The 20,591-nt window shown below is 34.7% G+C and overlaps 1 protein-coding gene across 1 annotated transcript in view; it reads left to right on the top strand.

Annotated features, from left to right (window-relative positions):
- Positions 1–15,934, top strand: part of LOC145676117 (uncharacterized) — a 46,874-nt gene extending 30,940 nt beyond the window's left edge. The window contains exons 5-7 of the mRNA XM_081747013.1: positions 2,755–2,923; positions 6,538–6,688; positions 9,778–15,934. Of these exons, the coding sequence (XP_081603139.1) occupies positions 2,755–2,923; positions 6,538–6,688; positions 9,778–15,557 (6,100 nt within the window). The 3' untranslated portion in view covers positions 15,558–15,934. The remainder of the gene's footprint in view (positions 1–2,754; positions 2,924–6,537; positions 6,689–9,777) is intronic.
- Positions 15,935–20,591: the final 4,657 nt, after the last annotated feature.

Here is a 20,591-nt window from a genome sequence, read left to right as displayed (position 1 = left end):
TCTCTTACGATCAGTTTTGGAGGATTAGGCATCCGACGAACCTTAGATATGGCTATTCCCTCCTTCTTGGCATCATTCTATGATTCCAAATGCCTAATCAAATCGTTTCTCCAACACGATATAATTTCTCACGGAATTACTGAGATTGAGGATTGCTCTACAACTTGGTCAATATTAGTAGGCTTAGAATTACCCGAAATCAACTCCAGATCAAAACAAATCACATGGGATATGCCTTTCATTAAATCACACCTCTCCTTTTTACTCCAGTCGGCAGACAACTAAGAAGACAAAGCCAGATTAATCTCTGCTTTCTCCTTAGAAGCAGGTGCCTGGCTCAAAGCCCTGCCTTCGCCCACGCTCGGCCTTCACCTAAGTAATGAATGCTTCCGAATAGCCATTGCGTTACGTCTAGGGGCAAATATATGTGAAGACCACAAATGTCAAGCATGTAAGAGCGAAGTAAATAAAAAAGATTTACTTGGCCTTTCATGTTCCAAGAGCGCAGGTAGACACTCTCGCCACTCAAATGTTAATGACATTATGATGAGAGCACTAATCTCAGTCGGCATACCTGCAATAATAGAACCCATTGGGTGTAACAGAACAGATGGAAAAAGACCAGATGGAATGACTCTGTTACTGTGGAAGAGAGGTAAAGCGCTAGTTTGGGACTTTACATGTTCAGATACGTTCGCTCCTTCCAATCTCCCCTTTTCTTCGATTCAGGCGGGAAATATAGCCAGTCGAAATGAATCGGAAAAAAGGAGAAAATACAGTAATCTTGCGGAGAAATATCATTTTGTAACGATCGCTATTGAATCCAGTAGTGCATGGGGCAGAGAAGGTATTAACTTTATAAAAGAAATAGGCAGACGTATCACGCAGTTATCTGGCGTTGACAGAGCAAGCACCTTCCTCATACAAAGAATAAGTATGGCAGTTCTAAGAGGCAATGTCGCCTCAATACAGGGTACCATACCCAAAGGCAGAGAACTGGAAGAAGTATTCCTACTGTAAGAATATATTTATTTCATTATGTTTTTATTTAATGTTATCATTTGACGTTCATTCAAATTTATAACATCTAATGTTTTAGGCTTTATTTACTTTCTTCTTTGTTTTTGCCTGTTAAAATTTTTTTGTGCGGAATTAAGTTCTGTTCGCCAACATCAATTTGTAGTAATTTGTACAAAAAAAAATATATGAAAATTTGTATTGTCCACGAATATACATGCGACTGTATTTCCGCTTCCATGTTTGTATGAAAAAAGTTAACAATAACTATTACGACTTTCGAAGTTATATAAATAACTAACACTTTTTGAGCAGAGCTAAACGCATTTATTTAGTAAATCTAAAAGTGGCAGTTTCAGCATCTTAACTTCGTCTTCATCAGATCTTACTCAATCTGAGATGTAGACAACGGTTAAGATGTTGAAGCTGCAACACTTTATTTTAATTATATAAAACACTATTTTCTTTTATCGAAAACTGGAAATATGTACTTCAAGAATTGTGCTTATAAATTGTGCTCTTTCTGATAAAATTGGCCCCTACTTTTCTCTAAACGAATCGTATTCTCACAATTATGTGTACTGCAGAAACTTTTGGCATTGTTGTATTAATAAAGGTCTTACACATCAAAAGGAGATAATTTTATATACTTCTCCTTATGGAAAAGTGGTGAAGATGAGTTTCTGAACATTTCATGTCAATGTCATATTAGCATATAACGATTAAGAACTATATATTTTTTATATATTTTTTTCCTAGAACTTCTTCATAGAACTAGAACTTTTTTCAGATTAAAATATTACCTTACAATTAAAATCACAAGTAGCTTTCTAACATTATCCACATAATAACTACAGATTCAGAGTAGTGTCCTATAGCATTATAGAAGAGAAACAAGGCAACTTAGAATGGATTATCACCATAGAAATTATGTCCTGTTGTTTGAACCTTCCCAAACACAACCAATGAAAATTTAACAGATGTAAACATATATATATATGTAAATGTGCGAAAAATTTATTTTAATAAATGTCCTGGCTCCTACTGTAAATATTATAAATTTATATTGAATCATAGACAAGTATTCTGATCTTTCTTATCGACACAAACTGTAAAATACAGTATTGAAAATGCAAAATTGTCCAAAATATAAGAATAAAAAAATAAGAAATAAGTTATATCAAAAGTTTATAAAAATATTCTGAAAATATAACATTTCAGAATATGACAGAACTTTCAGAGCTCCTTCATGAAAAAGCGGTTAGCGTACGCGCCTTTGGGGTAGGAGACCCGGGTTCGATTCCCGGCGGAAGCTCGTGTGGTTCGGATTCCACGTTAATCAGTAGGTCCTGTCTCATATAGCCTCGATACTGAAAGGGACGTTAAACTCAAAAGCAACTCATAACAAAAATTTAAAGATGTATGTAGATTCCACAGATATTCAGATTCTTTCTTTTCTTAATTGTTTGTTTGAAATATGTCTTTGCAAATCATCCTAACTTGCACTTAACATACATTAAAGCTTCATCGACAATTCAGACTTAATTGAAAGCAAACTTAATGTTATTTTAAGTACAATATAGATTAATACATCTAAGTACTAAGTAGTATACTGTAAACGGCTGTTTTCTTAAAACAGGAGATTTGCAATAATTTCATAATTCTTGCCAAAAGCCACATCAAGCAATATCTGTCATTTCTGTTGAAATTAACTTGAATCTTTAAATTATGTTACAGTTCCAAAGAAAAATGGATTCCTGGTTCTCCAGACTTCGGTGTAGAATATAACAGAAATATTTATTGTTTTGCATCTGAGGAAAATATGAAGAAATTTTTAGAATGTCCAACCGCCTATGCAGAGATTACGACTGATTATCATCCACCTATGGTCATAACACCAATTGAGGTAAGATTTCGGAGTCTTAAATAGTTAGATATAATGAAAGATATAGAAATAATGTGAAAAATGTGTCAAAAGAATTAAAAAAGAGTTAGAACAAAATTATTAGAGTAAGACTTACAAGGAAAAGGATGTTTTTTTAAAAAAAAATAATTACTTCTGAAAAATATATAGAAAAAAATTTTTAAATTTTGAAAATTGTTTCGAAGTTAGTAGGTGCGGTAGGGAAAATTTAGAAGAAAAATATATAGAATGCTGTGTTAAGGTAACGAGAAAAGTGTTTATACTGGCTGTGAGTGACTAATGAAAGAGAAGGTAATTTGTAGATGATATTGATCTTAGGGTAACATTTGAGGATAAGCAGGGGTGCCCACAAAGGGGGGCTATGACGCAAACTGCGTCATTGAAATATTTGGGGGGTAAAAATCTATATAAATATGTTTGAGGGGGTGTAAAAATTAATCGAAAAGATTTTTTTTCATGGAAGAACACCTACGGATAGACAATTGAGGGGGGTGCGTCATGGACATGAGGGGGAGTGGGCACCACTGGGATAAGCAGCATTATTTCATATTTTGGTTCGGGGACAAGATCCTCAGATGTAAGTAGAATAACATATTTTTCATTAATATATGATTGTACTCGTGTTATTGGTTAAAATGTGTATATTTCACAAACGCAGGGAGACATTTGTCGAAGTCTCCTCAAATGATGTGGGAGGAAAAGGAATGCTTTCTCAGCACATTAGAGTTCGTTTTGAACCAACTTCCGGTAAAGCACAAAACGTGGAAATAGAAGCAAACAACGATTACAATACAATTCGACTGGAATGATCTCGAGAAATTAAAGGGACGGAACTGCCATGCTTTTTCAGCACTGTTAGAGATCAGTTTTGATCCGCTTTCGGTAGTGCACAAAACTTGGCACAAGGAGCGGTACAAAACGATCACAAAAAATGCAAAAGGAATGATCTAGAAATAAGATGGAGATGGAACAACTATGCTTTTTCGGCACTTTAGATGTCATTTTTGACCTACATTCGGTGGCGCACAAAACGTGGAAATTAGCATACAATACGGTACAAAACGTACACAACACAATGCAAAAAGAATTATCTATATCTTCAATGGGAGAGGAACGGTATTAAGTTGATTCATTCATATTGGGTGTCTTTTCGACCCACTTCCGATGGCGCACAAAATGGCACTAAGAACAACATTATGCAAATGAAATAATTTAGAAATTTGACAAGGGCAAAATACCTAAGATGTTTCTGCGTTTTAGGGTCAGTTTGACCCATTTCCGGTGGCACACAAAACGTAAATTTAGGCGCACAAATCGAGCACAATACATTGGAAAAAATGATCTCCCAGCTCGATGGAGGCGGAACAGCAATGCTTTTTCGATATTATATGAGGCAAAAAAAAAAGTAAAAATTGCCGCATAATATCGCATAAAACGAGCACATTTTAGTGCAAAAGGAAATATCTCGAAACTCGATGAAGGCGAAACAGTTGTTCCACCCACTTTGAAAGTCATTTCCAGTGGCACACAAAACGTGCAAATAAGTACACAAACTAAGCAAAAGATAATGCAAAAGAAATTATCTTGCCATCCGATGGTATCGAAATAGCAGTAAGTTTTCGACATATATATTTAAGATCATTTTGACCCAATTCCGTTGGTGTACAAAACTTTAAAGTAGGCGCACAAAATACAATGCTAGAGGAATGACCTCAAACTTCGATGAAACAGGATAGAAATGCTTGTTTGGCACTTTAGGGGTCATGTTGACCCACTTCCGGTGATGCAAAAAACGTGAAAGTAGGCACAAATACGTCACAGAACTAACGAAATTCAATGCAAATAGAATTATCTCAAAATTCGATGGGGTCAGAACAACTATTCTTTTTCTTGGCTATTTGAGGTAATTTTTGACCAGCTCCAAGTGGCGCTCGAAACTTGGAAATAGGCGAACTAAACGCAACAAAACCAGCACAATTCAATGCAAAAGGAATTATTTCCAAGCTCGATGGGGACACAATAATTTAGCTTGTCCTTCCTACTTTGGGGGTCATTTTTGACACACTTCCTGTGGCGCAGGAAACAATGTAGAAGTAACGATGTTGAAATTCATTATGACACTATTGATCAAATTAATGACGCTATTAAAATGCGAACTTTATTTTAACTCTGGAAAACAAGTTTCATTCCTAATGGTAAATAAAAATGTGCTTTGTAAATTTTTGGACTACATTTCGTTTATCACGATCCTGTAGCAGGTAACATATTGATGATAATATCATGAGAACTTGCAAAGAAACAATGTTGCAGGCAATTCATCAGGAACATTCATTTGATCCAATTCTACGATGTATCTGTGATCACAGCTCATGGGGGCTTCACATCATACTAATTTGCAAGTTGCGCACTATGGCCTTCGCAGAATGTTATAAAGCGAGTAGGATTTCAAGCATCCAATCATACATTCTTTTTATTTATAGCTTCATAAATTAAATGCTTATTTTTCCGTAATATCTTGCCGAAGGGAGGTTTAAATCCCGAAATCATTTCTTTATAGGCAAGTGATGACTTTGAAGTACAAATATAATTCCATTCACACGAGTTTTTTCTTGGTTTTGTAATTTCCACAAACATCACCAGTCATTTATATATTTTTAACCTGTTAACTGTAGAGTTTCCGAATCAGAAATTTGCACATGAATGGGAAATAAATTTGTTAAAAATACATATGAAATGAAATGAAATATTTGAGTTTTACGTCCCACGGCAAATACGGATTAATTCGTCCCAATACGAATCTTATTATGACAAACGTAGTTGTCAGACTGCAAATACTGTACAAGTGAAATTCTCATGATGAGTTTAGTCGCCAATGGCAGTCAAGAGGTCTCTACTTGTTTGCACGCATTTTCCTAACGTTTCTAGAAACTTGAAAGCACAATTGTAGTAGCTCACGGTTTCTAGCTGTTCGTAGCTACTTACAAACTCCATTTTGTATATTTTCCATTTTCCGGTAACATTAGCCTTGTATCCGGTTCTTTACAAAACCGAACAGTTGATAGTTGAGGTTTTCAATATCACAATTATAAGGAGAATAAACAGAATTTCCCACCCATTGTTTAAATTTTCTCCCTGCTGAACTTAGCAGAGTATGTTGATACATTATCGTTAACAATCATGATTTTATTTCCCGTATTTATTTTAAAAAGCGGTTTGGAGTTTTTGAAGTATTTGTACGTAATGAGAAGAATTGAATACGGTCTTTCCAAGTTCAAGAAACTCAACCGTAATACACCCTTCGCGTCCCTAACTTTACCGATGGACGGAGATTACTCTGGGACCTTACGCTGTCTGTTTCTGATGATGAAGAACGACAAGTACTTTTGTGATCACATTGTAAAGTCAGCTTCTTAATGATTGGAAATAAAATAAATAGCTACTTCACTATACGTATAATTACATAATTTTCTTCCGCAGACTGCAATTGAAAACACAATATTCTTTACTTTCTTGAAAATTTTAATGATAGACGGAGTCCACTCAAAAGATTTTTTTCTTCAATTAGTATTATGTATCATTCTGTATTTTCCATTTAGATGAAGTATTTGCCTATGAAGGGATTTCTTCAACAAACTGTGGCACATATCCTCGAAAAGGCATTCGACGCCCTACGCAAACTGAGGCCGAAGTATCCTGGATTAAGTATTTTTCAATCAGCTTACTTAATGCTCATGCTATTTTTGAAAGGTTAGTATGATATCATAGGCACTAAAAAATAGCTGAATTTATAATTATTAAAATTATATACTCTTGGAAACGCCCTTTTACTTGTTTAACTGTGTACGTTTCCGCAAGTGGTTATTGTCATTCTCAGCACAGGTCCTTTCAGAGAGTTGCTATTCCTTAACCAACTAAATCACCGTTGATAAATTTTTCTTTTGTCCATAACTTAAGCACTTTCAGAAGCCTCTCGACCAAATTATCCCTGTACATACTTGGGTTTCCTTTTTTTATACCAATAGGTATCTTCAAAAGCAACACACTTGGCCTGTTACTAAATCAGTTATGTATACAGAAGAAATTCATTAACTGTAACGAAGTTCTTGAAGCAATTGTAGTTTTCTGTAATGATCTGTGGCGATAAACATTTGACGAAATGTACACAGTTGGATAAGTAAAAGTGTATTCTTAGTAAGTAAAATTTTAATAAGTATCTAATATGCATCGTAATAAATCAAGCAGAAAAATATGTAGTTCATTTCCTAAACATGACTTGCCCTTTCCTTCACCATTCGAGAATTAACTTCCAACGGTTGGTTTGCACATACAGTATTTTACCTTATGTTTTCACGTCATGAGTATTTGAATGAAACGTCAAAGGCGATCGGGATCAGAGTACTAGAGACATCTTACCTTCAATTCAACTAATTAGATAATGTTGTCCAGTAATTCCGTGACCTGCAAAGCAACTCCTGTGGAAGCGCTGGACTGTATTTCAGTGGTCTCCATCCGCATACTAACTCCAGGGAAAAACGTTAAAAAAGTATCGGTTCTCCGAAGTATCCCACAACAAGTATAAAGAGTCATACAAATCACATACCACAGTCTGCTATATCCTCATATCTAACTTCCAAGATTTCACTGAGAACAAATTAATTAACCCTCGTACAAAGAATGGGGTTTATTGATTCTTAAAATATTTTAGCATTCACCATACATTAATTTAAGCAATAAATTTGAACCCAAAATCACTTGAATATTGTATTTAAATATAGCATATTTTTTATACAATAGGCGTTAACAATATCAAATTGATATATGCATAATCAGAAAACGATTCTGTACAAAGCAATCTTTCGTTTTTTTTCTTTTTTTTTCATATAAAAAAGCAATATTCCGGGAGTTATCCATAATAGTTCGGAAAGCGATATATTTCGAGATATTGTTAGAAATGTTAAAAAAAAAAAAAGACTGTTAAAGTTTGAGTATGCACAATACATTGGGTTAAAACCAACAAAAATATGCAAATTCTGTTTTAATCAACCAGGAGGTAAATTGATATGTTGCTTTGATTAAAGAATACATTGACATTCAAAATATTCACAGTAATGATGAATTTATGTAACAAGAAAATTAAAAAAAAAAAAAAAACAATCAGTTGAGATAAATTAATTGTGATTCTAATGTACAGTACACTCATGTCCAAAATGATTGTCGCATATCTATAACTGTCTTCTTGTAAGAATATAATTTGATGATGATTTTGCAGGGTATTTTTAATACTGATACTACGTCTATAATCTGGAAATGTATATTTGTGGTAAATCTCATAGGAAAAGAATACTAAATACGAAAATTAGAATGAGTAAAACAAAATATTGCTAAATGGACAAGAAAGTTTTATTTTCGTTTTATTGTTCTTATTTACTGATCTTTTGACATGAAATTTGCCACATACATGTCTTTGCCGATTATACACATACTAACATTGTAAGAAATATCGTGCGAAATTGTTATCAAATTATATTCCTATAACAACATATTTATAGACATGCGTGACTTTACAGACACACTGTACAAACCTAATTATAGCTTGCGAGAATCTTTGATGCACGTGGTCCCAGGTTCGATTTCCGACGATAAAGCACAAAAAATAATTTCACAATCATTCACTTTCATAAATCATCTGCTTTCTTTAGCCTAAATATCAAAAGAATTGAACATTGCACTGAAAGAAACATGCTATTATGTTAACTGAAAATAGTTTCTGCAAATTTTAGTTGTAATCAGTGGCGTATTTAGGGGAGGGAGTTTTCGAGCTCAAGCCCCCCTTCCCCCTTCGAAATAAATTTGTTAGTTTTTCGCATTTTACATACAATAATCCTTCTTACTATTTCTAAGTATTTCAATGGCTTTCCATTTTCCTGTGCTCTTTGTTCAGAAACAATACTGTATTTGTTAGATTTCATTCCATGTAAGATCTGCGTTCTTTTTTTCTTTCTTTTGTCCATTCTACTCTTCTGTTCCTCTTTCTTAGTTGTTACTTTCTTTCGCTTTTTCCTATCATACTTTCGACCGTTGTTAGTTGTGATTCAAGACGGCCGTCGTCAGTAACACCAAAACTAAGAGGAAGTGATAAGCGAAACTGGTGTTCCACACCAATTTCCACGGATATCAACATAACGAGACTTTAGTTATTATAGCAAAGGAATATTTACATCGTTTAATTATAAAGAAAGGTAAATGTTTGAATTAAAGAAAATCAAGAGGGGGGAACGGTAGGCCGGGAAATTAGGTACGTCTAAGAAGATGCTTCCTTTTTATTCTATGAATAGAGTAAAAGGCTAGATTCACTGTTAAATTTTTGTGTGAATTATATCACATAAGATTCACCAGTCTACAATTCTTGCCATTAAAATCAGTATATTTCAGCTTCAACTTGTCTCAATATTTTCTTTCAGGTAAAACCATTCACAGATAAAACTGGATACTTCCATTTTTTCCAGAATGAAATCAGTTAAGTTGAAATCAGATTACAAATATTCAACGTGTGTTTGCAGGAGCGTCATTTCAGATTTGTCTGGTGGGGTAAGATCCTCCATCGACATACGAATTTCAAGTTGTTGTTGTTTTTTTTTTTTTTCCTAGTATATTAGTAGATAATCAATTAAAATATATTTAATTCTGAAACTCAGGTTAGCAATTGCCCCCTGCTTCTCCATGTTGTGCACAGTCCCCCGAAAAAAAAATCCTAAATACGCCACTGATTGTAATTGTAGTGTATTGTTGATCAATAAAAAAACATTTTACTAAATAGGATAACTCTATCGTTTCAGCAAATAATCCTCAGTCAGAGCCAGAAGATAAGGAATATTATAGTTATTTCCTTCAACAATACTTGGTAGAGTGTAGAAAACTTTATACAATGTTCAATGTATTTAATAAAACTATTATGCATCGTAATGTAATGGATTACGCCTATACGAATGCTGGAGAGGTTAAACACTTGTTAACAAAAGCTGAAGAGCAAAAGCACAATCAACCTAAAGAACAAAATAGATTTGGTATAGCATCAGAGTTACTTACTGACAAAATGTTGGAACCATTTTTTCAAACAACTTTCATAAAATATGTATGTCCAAAATTATATAAACCGTTAACATTTCCTACGGAAACCTTATACTTCGATTCACCGGATATCTCATATGTATGTAAGCCATATAAGAACATGTTTGAAACAGCGCAGAAATTTCCACCCATTGTAAGAGTGCCTGAATTTGCACGCAATATATATACTTCAAGGGTTCCAGATGGATCAAGATCTTCAGGTCTTGCAAAAGCGTTAATGGTAGTATATGACATACCAGAATTTCCAATGTTCCTGAACATGCCAGCCACTTTATGGCCATCAAAATCAACTCTGCCCCTAAAATTAAAAGGCCCTGCAGCATCCAGACATCCTGCATGTACACTTGGCGGTTTCTCGCAAGATGAACCATCTGAAAGAATTTTTTGTGAAACGAACGACGAGATACTTAGAGGTCGTATAGATAGATTTATTACTGTTTTTCAGGAAGACATGCTACACAATATAACATTTGTTGACAAATCAGATGACGTTGCATCGGAAGAAATCCAAGGTTTTCCTTCTCGCAACTACAATGACGAACTAATGCTCATAAGAAACCCTTCTATTATATCTGCTAGTTCTGATTCTACTTCTATTTCTTCATCAAGAGAAGGAGAAATACAAGTTAGTATGTTGCCTATCTATACCCTGTTGCGGAGAACAACTCCAGCATTATATAATCAGTTAGGTGCAGGTCTACAGCCAAATGTTCTCATGCATACTGCTATTTTAGATGAAGTCGCTCCTGCAATATCATCTGAATCAGAGTTTTCTCAGAATGAACAATTACCATTTGCTTCAGTGCAGCAGAAATCTGAGAAAACTTCACAAATGGAGGTTGATACATTAGAAGAAAATGGGGAAAGAAATTTGTTAAGTTCTGTGTCTGGAGTGTTCAAGTTAAAAGATGAAGATGCCGACATGATTAGCATTCGAAAGAACTCTGCGCTTATAAAAGTTCCTACACTTGGTAGCATAGAATCATCGTCTAGCTACGACCACGATAAGCATTATTCCTTACATAAAGTCCATTCGGCATTGAGAATTAGACGTCCTATAGATATGGAACTCAAGGGCCAACCAGAAATGATGCGAATCCATACACTAAAGGGTAATCGTTCAAGTCGCAAAAGAAAGTACAAAGCTAGTAGCGCATCGTTTTCATCGTTGGAAGATGAGGAATCAATTATTCAATTTCCATCACCTAGGCCAAGTTCTGCAAATGAAAAAACAGCTACTAGCGTTATCTCTCTTTTCCATCCATTATATCGAAGCGTATCTATGCCAGAAGTTTATCAATTATCAGATATACGTATCCAAAGAAAAAAGTCAGTATTAAAGCTTCCAACATTAGATCAACGTCTTCATTCTACACTGACATCAAGATCACGTGCAATGAATACATCAAGAAACTCTGAATCCTGTCCTCCTGGGAAAACTCTTAGCACGGAGTTTATTCAGCATGCAAGAAGCTCAGGCGATGAAAGCTCCTCATCAGCAACATTTTCTTTCCCTTCAATTTGTTTTGAACCAGCAGAAGGACAAAGAAAACAATCAATGTTTTCTTTGCCAGATGGATCTAAAGATCACCAAAGCATCCTCCTTTCAAAATGTCGTATCGGAAGAGCAGAAGCCCTAACATTACTTCCAATTATGAAGGAAAAACGACTTTTAGATCGGAGCCTTAGGAAAGTTGATAAAATTATGCCGAATGAATATTCGTATCCGTTACTACAAATTAAAACTGAATTAGAATCAGAAAAAAGTGCCGAATTTGACGTTTCATTGGTGCCATCAGCAATGCAAGTTCCATTATTTTTTCATTCAGCTTCTTCGAAAGAAAAACGTGAAATATCAAGTGGAAGTGTGCTTGTAAATTCTTTCCTAGCATCGGACGTACAACTTGGCCAGCCTGCTGATTTTGATATAAATATACTTCCAGAAAAAATACACTCTATTATGGTAGAATCCTCTCAATCGGAAGAGAAAAAGGAAATGGCACAAGAAGATCATATTCACACTGAAGAAAATGAAGCATCAAATATTTGTTTAGAGTCATTAGAACAAAAAGAATTACCTTCCCCTGCTTTGACTCACCTACGCCACATCAGCCCGTATATGCATCATTCAGATGTTTTAAAACCGTGTCCATTAATGATACCGAGAGGTGCAAAAGACATTAATTTGTTGCGTTTTGATGAGATTAGAAGACGTTCAACAAGTATAGATGCAAATCAAGTTTCATTTGTAGAAGGACTTGCTCCCATCTTAACACGTTCTTCTACACATATAATGAAAACACAAGCTCGTGAAATATCAGACGTATTGCGTCCCTACGAATCGAAAGCGGAAACCTCTTCAACAAAATTAGAAGAAGAATATGCTATTGAAGACCTTGAGGAAGAAGTTGAAGCCTCCGAATATGAAGGTCAAACAGAACCAAAAACACAGATAGGAATGACGTCGTACAGCAGGGCCATAGCAGAGAAAGGATCAGAAGAAGAAGACATAGAAGCAATGCCACTGACAAGTTACTTTGAATTGCCCTCTGTTGTGAAAAGGTATGCGTTAAAGACTTTAGTGGATCCTGAAATAACACGAGCTGTTAGTCCTCCTCCTTTAGAGATTTATGAGGAGCAAATTGGTATACAAGACCTCTTGGAAGAAAAGTTGAGTTCCATGGGTACACTTGCATCAAAAAAATCTCCTTTGTGGGACGATCTTGAATTACGATGCCTTAAATTAGCAGATGTAGAGAGTAGTCGTATTGCAATGCAAAAAGGAACCGAAGATGAATCTTCAGAAATAAGCCCTAGCGATTCCAAAAGTCAGCCTTCAGAATATGTTTTCACAACGAGAACAGTTACTTTTACAGATATCCCTGCTGAAGAAACTAGGAAAGAAGATATAGTTTTGAGGAAAGTGAAAGCATTTCCGTCAGATACGAGTCAAGAAATGTTGAGTAGTTTTGCAGGCAAACAGAAATCCGTTTCAAGTTCAACGATAATTTCACAGTCTATAGTCAAAACTGAAAATAAAGTAAAAAAGGACGCAGGCTTTGATTCAACTGAATTCATTCCTGGATCCTCTCCAACAGTTTCAGGAGGAAAGACATCTGGTATTATCAAAACTGGGAAACCACATGCAACAACTAAAAGAAAACCTAAAACACCAACTACATCATCTGGAATGGTTTGTCTATTAAGTCCGGAGAAGAAACATTCACGAACTTCCCGTCCCCCTACATCTTCTTCTATGCAAGCGTCCCTGAAGTTTCCATCTAAATCTTCAACTGAAGCTTCTTCTCTTCTAAGCCCTCGGTTCTTGAAATCTAGACGATTACAAGTACAGAGTAAAGCAACAGATACTGTAAAGGACGATCTTATTTGTTTGCTGAATCCTCCTCAAGTAAGAATGAAAGTTAAGGAAAAAGTTGAAACTCCGTCTCAAGAAGCTGAGGAAGAATTGCCATTAGTCGAATCGCCAATTGAAAGTATTGTCTCTTTCGAATCAGATGTTCCATGCCTAAGTGAATCAGTGGAAGAAGAATCAAGTATTCAAGAACAAACTTCTACCGAATTGCTTCCTATACTTAGTCCTTCTGCTAGGATACCAAGAGAGAAGTCAGAAATGCTCCTTAAGACCAAAACCCAATCATCAATTGAATTTCAACCACTTTTAAGTCCGTCTGAGGTCGTACAACCGCAGGAATCTTTGCCTGGTCTTGTGCCAGCAAGTTTTGCTTTCCGAGAAAGAGAGTCCAAAGAAGTACTTAGCCCTATACATTCTGTAGCCACTAAAGAATTAAAAGTTCCTACTGAAATGAAGAAAGAATCACCCAAAATAATAAAATATGTAGCTGAACGTGTCCTTTTAGAAAGCCAAGCAAGAACTGGACTTCCGACCATACAATCACCAAAAACTCTATCAGAATCAGATACAAAATTGGATACTTTATATTCAATTGACACCAAGTCTGAAAAAGGTGAGAAAGGTGGTGGAGAAATATTGAAACGAACTCCAGCCACAATAAACTTACCCGTAATTCGGAAGCATGGTAAAGAGAAAGTAACTGAAAGAAAATCCGTTGGAGATCAGATGTTTGGAAGTCCTATGTTTAAACAATTTCCTATTTCGCAAGCGCCACGAGAGTTGAAACCTTGTAAAACACCAACACATCGTGCTTCAAAAGTAACTCAAGCAGCTAGGCCACTTACACCCAAAATAAAATCTGCATTAGACCAGGAAACTATAGAAAGAGGAAGAAGTGAACTTTCTCGTCTAGAGAAATATACGCGTTATCCGGAAATGGAAGAAATACTGGAGCATGGTATATTCAAGAAACAACCAGCTGTAGTAAAACTTCCGTTCGTTAAACCTACCTTGTCTGAAGGACAACATGGCATTCCTGGATCGGAAATTAGTCTTGAAGGTGTCTTACCTAAACTTTATCCTTTAACTTCAACTTCAAAGAAAGATGAGATTAAACGACGTGCAATACTGATGAAAGAAAAAGAGAGGAAACCATGTATAGGAGGGGAAACTGAGATCGGTACGTACATCAAAGTTTCGCCCGAACCAATGCTTAAAAGTAGCTATATGACGCCACTAAAAGAAAAGTCAATTAGTTCTTCTTCGTTAACGTCATTGAAAGTAATGGAGGAATCATCATCGGAACACGTATTAGCTGCAGAGTCATCATCAGGAAAGTCATCAGTTACAGAATCATTATCTAAAGAGACATCATTAGAGAAGCGGTTATTTAGAAGGACGTCATCAGACAAGTCATTACCTAGAATTTCACCTAATAAATCTTTATCAGGAAAGCCATTAACTCAAGTACAAGCATCAAAAGATTTATTAGGTAAAGAGTCAACATTAGGAAAGCCGTTAAAGAAAAAAACATCACCAGAAAAGTTGTTTGTTGAAGTCTCATCATCAGAAATGTTGTTACCTAAACAGTTATTAGCTCAAAAGTCTACGTCTTTATCGTCACCATCAGAAAAATCGTTAAGTAGAACTTTACCTTCTTTAATGTCGCCTGCTAAGTTACCGTCTGAAAAGTCATCAGAGCTAATATTCCAAAAGCCTAAGGAGTTAGTAGAAGTTCACGATTTGGAAGTAAAACCTTTGTCTCTTTTTGTACCAGTAGCAGAATCTTCTGCAGCGAGAACTCCAGCGATAAAAGATGTTTCTATTGGTGTTTCCAAAGTATCAAGAATAGCAAAGAGCGGGGGAATTTCAGTATTCAAAGATACAATCCAGATGCCGTATGTGTATAAAGGAGGTAAGAAAACGTCCTTTACATCATCATCAAATTTAGATATTTTCCAAGATGATGAGTTAGACACTTTAGATAAAGAAAATGAATCTCAATTGTTTGAAGATGAACAAAATGTTTTAGAAGAAATGGATGTCTTAGAAGAAGCAGAAATTGTTGAAGAAGAAGAAGCAGAGATCGTAGAAGAAGAAGAAGAACAAAATTAGTTGCCAACGATAAGCCTATTTAAAAAAAAAAATACGTAAGATTTGTGATTTATATCATATTTTGTTTAATAATTGGAATAAACAACAAACTGTGAAATATATTAGAAATTGGACTTGGCAGCCATTGTTTTGGGTACAACTTACTCACGTGTGTGTAATATAGACAACAAACAAATTTTATATATTTCAAATCAATGAGACTTTAAAAAAAAATTGAACCTTATCCTTGCTATTAAAATATATTTTATTTTCCTTTTCTTAGCATGTGTACCATACAGTGATGTTTTGAAAACAAGTTTTGGAAATTTTATGATTAAAAACAAATATCTTTTTATAATGATTTTTAAGACAAATTTTTATTATAAAATAGTATACTACTTTACAATAAAATATTAATAAAATAACAATATACTACTTTGTTTATTTAGTCTTATCGTTAGTAGCAATTTGTTAAGAGAGTACATCATTTACTGATACTTAGCCTGCTCTATTTCTTTTTATATCATTTACTTTCATATTTCCAAACACTTCTAATTGAATTCTGCGCGTCGAGTTGGCCAGGACACTTTCAAAATTTTATAATCTGACTACTCCACTCGTTTTTGTTATGTTCCTGCTGAAAAACTCCTTGAACTTAAATTACTCTTAATTAAATAACGCTCTTACTAATGTTTCAAATGTCCCTGACAGGGATAAATTCATAACTCACATACACGTGTATCCATGTATGAAGTTTCTTTAAATATGTACATAACAGTTTTTTATTGCGTACCATATTAATATTTTTACTATGTCTTATACCTTCGCACCTTGCTCCCATATTACCAAAATCCTGGTGCCGCCTAGATTCCACTATTTCCTTCATTAAGATCATAGCCTTTTCTTTAGTGTCTGGAATATAACTATGGGGTTCTAAACTATGAAAAGATATTACGTACTTCAGATGCATATCAATAGAGAAAATCATTGAGGTCCAACAGTTTTTGAAATAGTATTAACTGCCTGGAACTTCCTGCTTAAAACTTCACATCTAAAACTGAACCCGCAAACAGTATCTAAAATAACCTTTGGCGTGGGAGACCCGGGTTCGATTCTCGGCGGGAGCTCATGTGGTTCGGATTCCACGTTTATCAGTAGGTTCACGTCTCATATAGCCTCGCTGCTGAAAGGGATGATAAACTAAAATCAACTCAAGTCAAGTATCTAAAATAAATTTTCAGTTCCCTAGTCTATTTAACGAATTTGCGAGGAAATTGTTTTGTTCATACCGCCATAGAAGGAAAACTAGAAGAAGAGCGAGGAATAGAAAGAAGAACACAACTGATCGATAATTTAAAGAATAGAAGAAAATATTGAGAATGAAAAGAGGAAGATGAAGATCGAGAAACGTGAAAGAATAAACTATATAAATGAGAAAACAGATAATTACTGAATATGAAGTTGAAAAGAAAAAAAAGGACTTAAAAGATTGTTCCATAACACTTATAAAAAACAAAACTCGCATAGTAAAACTTTAAAAAAAGAATGCTAAATGTTAACAAATAGGGTAAATAATAACTAAAAAAAGAATTCCTTTTAAACATCTTTAAAAAAATAAATAAAAAATAAAAAACAAGCATGTGTATCTGTTCAAATTTTTTTTAAAAGAAAATATAGGGTTCGTATTGAGTTAAAATATTTAGAATAGATAGATAGGTATAGATATACATGTGTATATATAGAACAAATCCATACATTAACTATTAAAAATAAAAAAAAATAAAGACAATCAATTACAAACATAAAAGTACTAGGAAATTTCATATATTATTTAAGAAATTAAAAAATAATTTACGTCCCTTCTTAAACTCTTATGAAACACATCACGAACAGAGTAAAAATAATTAGCTGTTTCTATACTTCTATATATTGAAGACCTAATTAAACATTTACTTATAAACGGAACAAAATATTCCTAATGTTTCTGTGAGGAATTCTTATCGAGAAAATGTTCTCCAGAGCAAAATCTCCATCTGGAATTGCATGATAAAATTTCAAGTTAAAGAGCCGATGCCTGTTAGAGAGAAGGGTAAGATTAAGATCCACCTTTATGTCTGACAAGCTCGCCTCCCTTATTTCTTTAAATTTCCATTTTAATTATTCTAAGAATGAATCTTGAACTGGTTCAATAGAGGAACTAAAATATCTTGTTTCGCTATTCCAAATTACCAAGCAGAATGGATAATTCAGTGCGATTTAGAATGCTAAAGACTTGCAAGTAGCAGCATCTCGATACGAATTTATTGATGAAATGTATTTACATATTGACGCAGTTCAAAAGGCAGGCAAGGCCGTGCATGTGTCCTGGAGGTTGACTTTTTTATCCCTTGATTTTTCTCGAATTCCTAGCTTATGTAATGCTAAAAGAGGTAGAGAATGTTTATAATGTGGTTATTTGATACTTGCCCAGAGGTCGATTAAGTATCCCTCTTGTTTCATTTGTTTTTGTTTGATGGCCACGAATGGCTGCGAAGTATGTGAAGAAGCGTTTATTCGCTACGTTGAAAATAAAATGTCTTTTAGACAATAACGTTTTCGGTGCTTGTCCTGATACAATTTTGCACGTACGTTAGCAAATATTTTAGAAATCCGTTTACTGACAGTAACGTCTACCTAATAGACAATTGACTATCTACAATACAATCGAGACCCAACCTTACATTGTTACAGTAATTAGTAATCAAAGAAAAGAAAAACATTTATGTTATATTACAATAGTTTTGAACTGACAAGTCTGAGAGAAATTATCTTGCGAGAAAATGTTTGTTCATGATTTTGTGTGAAATATTTCATTATGTTTTACACTTTTTCTTTTTGAGGAAGTCAATTATTGGATTTTAAATTTTTAGATAATCTTACGCTATTTTATCACTTTGTTGGTATGTTTTGCATATTATTTAATGTGTTGGATAGTTACTCAATTTGAAAGGCATTTAAATAACAACTATTCGAATAATGTGATGATTATTTTACGAAGTGCATATTTGAAACATTGTTTGTGACAAGTATTATTCTTTATAAATATAAATATACGTAACATTTATGTATTGATATTTGAAATTGTAAGAAATGATTGAATCCTGGCACTTGGTTATCAACAAGATAGTTTTAATTTCGATAATAGGTCCAGTTATTGGTCAAATATGATTTTCAGAAGGTGCATACTCACACTTACACATAAAACACTACACTTTCCCCATACCCTTGCATTTTGGACGTGTGCTGATACCGTTAGCAGGCGGATAATTCTGAATAATTATTTACATAGTTACACTTGTATTCATCATAAAATTGTTTTCTTGTGTTTATTTTATATATATGTTTAATATTTGATTGTTTTGTAATTTTCTTGATATTAAATCTTGAAAAATGAAATGAAATCTTTGAGTTTTACGTCCTACGCTTATGCCGGTTAGGCTAAAGGAGACGGTGATTATGAGAAATGAGTGAAATGGTGGAATGGAGAAAATGAGAGGAAGCGGGAGAACCCCGAGAAACTCACGAGCACGGTGTTTGTCCACCACAAAGTCCACACGGCGCGAGCTGGGATCGAACCAGGGACCCCAAGCACCGGAGGTGAACGCTCTACCACTGAGCCACCGCGCCCCCTTCTTGATATTAATATGTTATATGTAATCAGCACAGTGAAGAAGATTAAGTAACACATCGAAACCTACCCACAGGTGTTATTAATCAGTATGTTACGTAACAAAGAAAAAGACTTTAAATCAGACTTTTTTATAAAAACAAGTGAAAAGACAATGAGTTATCTCAGTATACTACCCTTCTACGAAAAAAAAAAATAGATTGATACAAAATGGCCTGTCATACAGGATGAAATACCCACAACCGCAATTCATGCAGCTTCAAAAAATGTGATTCTAAACCCTCACTGGTCATACAGTGAAAGTTCACTATGACGGACTATGGCATACAGGGTGTTCCAAAAGTTAGTGATCTTTCATCAATAGTATTTTATTTCATTCAACGGTCAGGAATCTCTTCGAAATTTAATTGGAATAAATTTCTTGGACTCCATTCGGGCCCCAAAGGATGTCACCAGTTAAATTTGGACTCAATTAATGAAAGGAAAAGGGAAATAATTTATAAATTTAATTCAATACATTTCGTGAACGTTATGTTTCAGTTGACTGCATACGTTCGTTATTGCGTTTTAGAGTTCCTTCTCACGTCCCTTCGACGCCAGTTGGTTAGATAAGATTATAAAATCTACCTACTTTTAACAATGGACTAGTGTATTTTATCGTGAGAACGCGGCTTGTTCCCAGGCCTCAGTACAAGTTGGGAAGACGCTCCTGGTACAATGTGGATATTCCTACCAATCACAGATGAGTATGTTAGCCGTTTCAATGTGGCGAAACCCAACAACTTTAGTCTATTGGACTCAACCTTCGACTGAATCACGTTGAGCGAAGAGCTCCGTAAAGATATATATAGTCTGTGCGAACTTTGCTTCCAAGTAACCCACTTTGAAAAAGTGTCTCAGTGGTTACCTCCGTTACTTAACGTTGAGACTATATATGAAAGAATAGCAGCGAATGAACGTGATCTGGTTTGTTATGTTGGCTGACGCTCAAGTATGACTATATATGAATTTGTACAAGGTATAGCTAAGTTAATACTTTCCATGCCAAGATTTTACTTCATCTTACGTGAACATTAATACTTTGAAGAAGAAGCACATGGTTTACTCAGTGAACGTTGCAAGTGCCCAGCGAACTACGAGCTACAGTACACCGCAGGACACGAACCATTTACGAAGCGAAGAGAATCAATTATCAGCTATCATTCCTCCCTGCTCAGTGAAATAGTGCGAAGATTATGCCGATCGTGAATTGTGAATGATTAGTGAATTACCCCACATAATTAGTATTATAGCTGCACTCTTAGGCGCCAACTGTAAGTACTAGCATATTTACAACTAAATCGGCCACTTTAAAATAAAAGACGAAATAAAGTCAATACTACAGAGCT

This window comes from Thermobia domestica, chromosome 18 (assembly GCF_964235325.1).
Source record: "Thermobia domestica chromosome 18, izTheDome1.hap1.1, whole genome shotgun sequence".
In the NCBI taxonomy this organism is placed as follows: domain Eukaryota; kingdom Metazoa; phylum Arthropoda; class Insecta; order Zygentoma; family Lepismatidae; genus Thermobia; species Thermobia domestica.
Note: the sequence above shows the minus strand (reverse complement) of the source record. Positions and strands in the feature narration are given on the sequence as shown.